The sequence below is a fragment of the Macrotis lagotis genome, chromosome 1, assembly GCF_037893015.1.
Source record: "Macrotis lagotis isolate mMagLag1 chromosome 1, bilby.v1.9.chrom.fasta, whole genome shotgun sequence".
Lineage (NCBI taxonomy): Eukaryota > Metazoa > Chordata > Mammalia > Peramelemorphia > Peramelidae > Macrotis > Macrotis lagotis.
The window spans coordinates 343,691,756-343,697,244 of NC_133658.1; the positions used below are offsets into that span (position 1 = coordinate 343,691,756).

General features: G+C 55.1%; 1 protein-coding gene across 1 annotated transcript; it reads left to right on the forward strand.

Moving 5' to 3' along the window:
- Positions 1–1,796: 1,796 nt before the first annotated feature.
- Positions 1,797–2,537, forward strand: ID1 (inhibitor of DNA binding 1). Its single transcript, XM_074228871.1, has 2 exons — positions 1,797–2,316; positions 2,428–2,537. Exons 1-2 carry the CDS (start codon positions 1,915–1,917, stop codon positions 2,467–2,469), a joined length of 444 nt encoding a protein of 147 aa, XP_074084972.1. The 5' UTR covers positions 1,797–1,914; the 3' UTR covers positions 2,470–2,537.
- The last annotated feature ends 2,952 nt before the right edge of the window (positions 2,538–5,489 follow it).

Consider the following 5,489-nt stretch of genomic DNA (forward strand, 5'->3'; position numbering starts at 1 on the left):
AACCTGCCGGCTACCTCTCCATTTCCTGACCTCAGTCTCATTTGCAAAATGAAAATTCTTAGTTTTAGAGTTGCTAAAAAAAATTTTTTATTTCCTTTAATTCTTTATTATTTAAATTTTCTTACAACATAAGAAAGAAGGAAGCTTAAGGGTCATCTAAGTCGTTCTTTCATTTTTACAGATAATGAAATCAGAAGATTAAGTGACTTGTCCAAAATCACAGCCAAGAAGTGACGTAACTGAGAGATCTCAGAGATCTGTTCTCAGGACCTTTAGACTCTAGCAAACACTCTCCGAGTTAAGGTCCCTTCCGAACCTTTTTATGAATTGTGAGTTGCTTCTACACCCTTAGGGATCGAAGAAAGAGGAAAGAGACCCCTATGTACCAAAATATCTCTCTCTCTCTCTCTCTCTCTCTCTCTCTCTCTCTCTCTCTCTCTATATATATATATATATATATATATATATATATACATACATATATAAAACATATATATGTATGTATATATAACAGCTTTGTTCGTAGTGACAGACAACAAGAGAAAAGCCCCTAGTATGAATAATTGTCTTAGGCTACATGTTGGAATTTACCAAGGTATTTTTGAGTCCCTACTCTCAGCCTTTAGTTTTCCTTAAACCCTGTCCCCCCCCCCCCCTTCTTGAAAGAAGAAGTTTACAGTTTCTCCCCGACTTTGCTCTGTTCGGGGAAGTTTGGGGCTCCGGGGGAACCCAGAAGCAGCGGCGCCAGCTGCAGGCAAGGCGGAGGCGAGGCTAAGGCCGAGGCTCGAGGAGCCCCGCCGGAGGAGGGGGCCGGCGGGCCGCGGCCGCGGCGCAGGTGCGAGGTGCAGCTAATCTCCGCTTCCAAGTTTTAAGGTGATAAATGAGTGCCTGGCTCTGCCTTGAGCCCCTGCCTTTGCACTTCTGCAGGTGACTAACTGTGAGAGAGTGTGGGGGGGCGGAGGAGAGGGAAGGACGCTCGGGCCCCTGTTTGCGGTCTCCATGGCGACCGCCCGCGCGGCGCCAGCCTGACAGCCCGTCCGGGTTTTATGAATGGGTGACGTCACGGGACTGGCGTCTAACGGTCTGAGCCGCTTGTTTAGACACTGACACAGGGCTGGGCCCGCCGAGGGGGTCGCTGTAGGCTGGGGGGGGCGGGGGGGAGGGCAGCGGTGACCCCTCCACAGAGAGCCGGGGCAGGGGATGCTTACGGTCCTCCCCCCACCCCAGGAGACACGGCCAGGGAATGTGCACGGACTGGCGGGAGCCGGCTGGAGACCGACTGGGGGGCGAGGGTCGGGGGCCTGGGAAGCCCGAACCCCGGAGGGAATCCCCGAGGCGGGAGCTGCTCCACCGCCGCCGAGGAGTGGACACACTCCCGCTTCTGGCTCCCCCGGACAGGGCGCTTCAGGCCTCGCCCCTCCTGGGACGGGGGCCCCCGAGGAGCCCCCCACCCAGGGGTGCAGAGGGACCCGGGGAGGGGCGGCCTTTCACTGCCGACCCTGCAGCCCAGGCTGCCCGAGCTGTCACTGCGCGGCTTCCCGAGGCTGTCACGTGGCCGCACCCCCACCTCGGCCTCTCTCACCCCCCACTCCCGCCCTGCCGGGACCCAGGCTCCTTTCACTCCCTTTACGCTAAGCCGCACGTGGGGAGCAGGGGGCGGAGCCCTGCCCGGCGGCAGGCCCGCCCCCGGCCTGCCATTGGCCACTTTTGAAAGTTCTGGCGCCGCCTCCCCGCGGCTCCGGCTGCTATATAAAGGAGCAGTCGGGCGGCGCAGCTCGCACAGTCCGGTCCCGGCTCGAGCTCTGCCAGGGCTCCCCGCGCCGCCCCCTCCGCGCCCGCTCGCCCCGCGCCCGCCCCGCCTATCCGAGCGCCGCGTCCCGCCCGGTCCTCCACTCCCCGTCGGACGGCCGGATCATGAAGGTTGCGAGTGGTAGCGCCGCCGCCGCCGGCCCCAGCTGCGCCCTCAAGGCCGGGAAGGTGTCCGGGGGCGCCGGGGAGGTGGTGCGCTGCCTGTCGGAGCAGAGCGTGGCCATCTCGCGCTGCGGCGGGGCGGGCGGCCGGCTGCCCGCCCTGCTGGACGAGCAGCAGGTGAACGTGCTGCTGTACGACATGAACGGCTGCTACTCGCGCCTCAAGGAGCTGGTGCCCACGCTGCCCCAGAACCGCAAGGTCAGCAAGGTGGAGATCCTGCAGCACGTCATCGACTACATCTGGGACCTGCAGCTGGAGCTGGACGGGCCCCCCGGGGGCCGCGGCCTGCCCGCCCGCGCGCCCCTCACCACCCTCAACGGCGAGATGAGCGCCCTGGCCGCCGAGGTGAGCCCGCGGCCCGGGCTGGGGGGGGCCCGGGGGAGGCGGCCCCGGGGAGCCCCGAGCCCGCCGCGGCCCCTGCCAGCCGCCTCACCGCCCCCTTCTCTCTCCCCGCAGGCTGCCTGCGTCGGCGCGGACGACCGGATCCTCTGCCGCTGAGAGACGGCCGTCGGACAGCCACGGACCCCGCCGGCCGGCCGGACGGAGGCGCGCCCCGGCTAAGCGGAGGGCCCCGCTGCGCTCCCGCCCGCAACGGGGCAGGGGCCGCGGAGGCCTGCGCGCCCGCCCGTGGGGGTGACCCCCCACGGCCCCGTGGGGCGAGCCGGCCCGGCCCAGCGCCCCCGTTGGGGCCGGGCTCCGGAGTCGCCGCAGCCCCGGGGGCCAGAGACCTCCGGGCCCCAGTGGGACCTCTGACTTCCCTGTGCTCGGGGGAGACCTGTTGACCATTTTTCTTAAAAGACTCCTTGGAAAAAAATGTACTTTGTTTTTTGCTTCTCAGATTTCTGAGAAAATAATTGCCTGTATTGTATATTACAATGATTATCGAGAATATTGTTTTTTACAATAGTGTTGTGGGGCGTTTTGTTATTAAACAAGTAATTGATAAAATCAAAGTTTCCTTGCCTGGTTTTGGGACGGAGTCCCGGTGGCTAAGAATCGGTCCTTGGGCTTAGAAGGGGGGACTGACAGCCTGGCCTTTTTGTTCTTTGACACTATTTGCTAACCTTTGTGAAACTCCACTTTCCTGGATCTTTAAAAGCCCTCCCTCCCCTTCTCTTCCTCGCCCCCCCCCCAGCCTCGTACTTTAGCTCTGCCCTTTTACCCAAGCCACCTCATGACCCAGCTGGCCTGGAACCGTAGGCATTAGGCCACCAGTGTGTGCAGAGCTGGGGGAGGCAATACATGCCTTGCAAAGAGCCCTAGGCTGAAGAGTCGGGAGACCTGAGGTTTTTTAGCTCACCAGCTGTGTGACCTTGGGCAAGTTAACTTGGCTACCCTGGGCTTCTCCATCTGTAAAATGAGGGGGTTGGCTGCCCTACACAATCTGATCACTAAATTCACAGTCCAACTGATGGATTTATGATCTCTGCCACAAACTGGCTTGAGTGGCCTTGGGCAAGTCAATTCCACTCTGAACCCCTTTCCCTAATTGTGTGGAGGAAAGGTTTGGACTAGATCTTCTTATTCCCTTCCAGCTTCAGCCTTCTATGAGAACTACCTGCCGCCAATTTGCTATGTGCCAAGACTCAGTTTTATCAACTGCAAAATGAAGGGGCTGGCTTGGGACTGTAATAAACCCTTCCACCCCCACCCCCCCAACATGAAAGGGGAACAGCAGCTGGGAACAAGAGTAGGCTGAATAAAAAAAAACCAAACCTTGGGTTTGGGGAAGAGGGTTGGAAAGGGTGGGTGGATGTTCCCACCTGCAACCCTGCCTTTCCCACACACACCTGCCCAAAGTCTTGGCCTGTTAGGGAAGGGGGTTGGTGCCCTGAACTGGAGGTGGTTTTATCTGGCCTTGATAGCCAGGCCTGTGGGGGCCATGGAGGCAGGGTGAGCCTGTTAAGAATTGGCATGTGTCCTAGCAGCTGACTCCTTCCTGCCCCTGCCTTGCCCTGGCAGCCACCCCACTGCCCACTGGTCTCAGCTGCACCAGCCACCACCTGCCTAGGAGTTAGGAGAGGGCCCTTTTCCCGGCCTCTAGGCCCCACCCCTGGGACCAGTTACTCCCAGGCAAGGGACATGGGGGTGGGAGCATAATGGGTTCAGATGTGGAAGGAGGAAAAGAATTTGACTAGGACAGCCAAGAAGTAGGGAGTAGGGGCAGAAAACTCAATGCCCAAAGAGATGTTCTAAAACCAATGTCCCAGTCTAGACCCTAAGCTGAGGGAAAAAAGAAACCCTATATATTTAGCGGTATTATTTTAGGGTATGTAATTATCCACGTGAATTGTATACATGTTTATAAGTATGCACACGTGTAGGCCGTATATCTATGTGTGCAAAGGTTTGTTGACTGTAATGTGTGAAAGTGTACAGGAAATGTGCATATCACTATCTGTCCACTAAATATCTGTATGGACAGATTATCTAAAGGTGATTCTTTGGTAATATTTGTATGTGTTTACATGGCCTCATACTAGTTCATAGATCACATTTCTATAGCACTTCACAGTCTGTGAAGTATTTTCACTCTAACATCCCCATTAGGTTAATATAAATGTCATTATCCCCATTTTATAGATGGGAGACACAGGCTTAAAGTGATTTACTCAGTCACATAGCCAGGAAGTGACAAATGAGTGCTCCAACCCAGAACTAAATTTCAGGCCAGGCTTCTTTTTACTTTATCAGATGCCTCTTACCACCTTATGAAAAGCCAAAGACAGCTGCAGAGAGCTAGAAAGATACCCAGGGGTCCTCAAGCCCAACCTACTCCTTTAACGGATAGGAAACCTGAGGCCCAGAAAGGAAAAATGACTTCTCCATAGTTAGCCAGTAAGTGGTAGAGTTGGAACTTGAGCTTTCATTCCATACTTTTTTCTATACTCTATTGTTCTTTTGTTGTATGTATAGAAAAATATAATATATAAATGTGTATATATAAGACCACCTATATACAGATATAGGTATATCTGTATGTATGTGAATATGGACATAACTATAGTGCCTCCATATGCATATATCCAATGTACATATATTCATATAATGGTCTTAGGATTTTGGAATTTGAAGGGTTCTTAGCTGTTATGAATTCCGTTTTATAGAAAAGGAAAACAGGGAAGAGATACAACTGCCCCAACATCACACAGCTAACCAGTTATCAGTGTAGGGATGAGAACTCTGGACTTTGGAGATGCATTTCAAGGCTAGGGATCTCTCCACTATACTATCTGGCATATAGGAATATGAATATGCATGGCCATATCTATGTGTCTCTGGGTACATGCCTACATATAGCTACATGCATACACGTGGTGTGGTCTTTTCCAGGCCCCCCCTAATTCTGGGAGGGAAGGATGATGGTGGGGGTCCCTGGGCTGTGGTCCCTCCCTCCAGAGCTCAGCCCACCAAGCTGAGCTGCTCAGAAATCTCTCTGTTTCTCTCTTTTCCCTTTTGGCTGGGCCCCAGCCCATCTGGAGCCTGGCGCAGCCGGCCTGTTTGTGAATGTTTCAATC

Coding starts and splice junctions, on each gene's coding strand:
- ID1 (XM_074228871.1), top strand. CDS start 1,915: ATGAAGGTTGCGAGTGGTAGCGCCGCCGCCGCCGGCCCCAGCTGCGCC. Junction 2,317..2,427: donor TGAGCGCCCTGGCCGCCGAG/GTGAGCCCGCGG, acceptor CTCTCCCCGCAG/GCTGCCTGCGTCGGCGCGGA.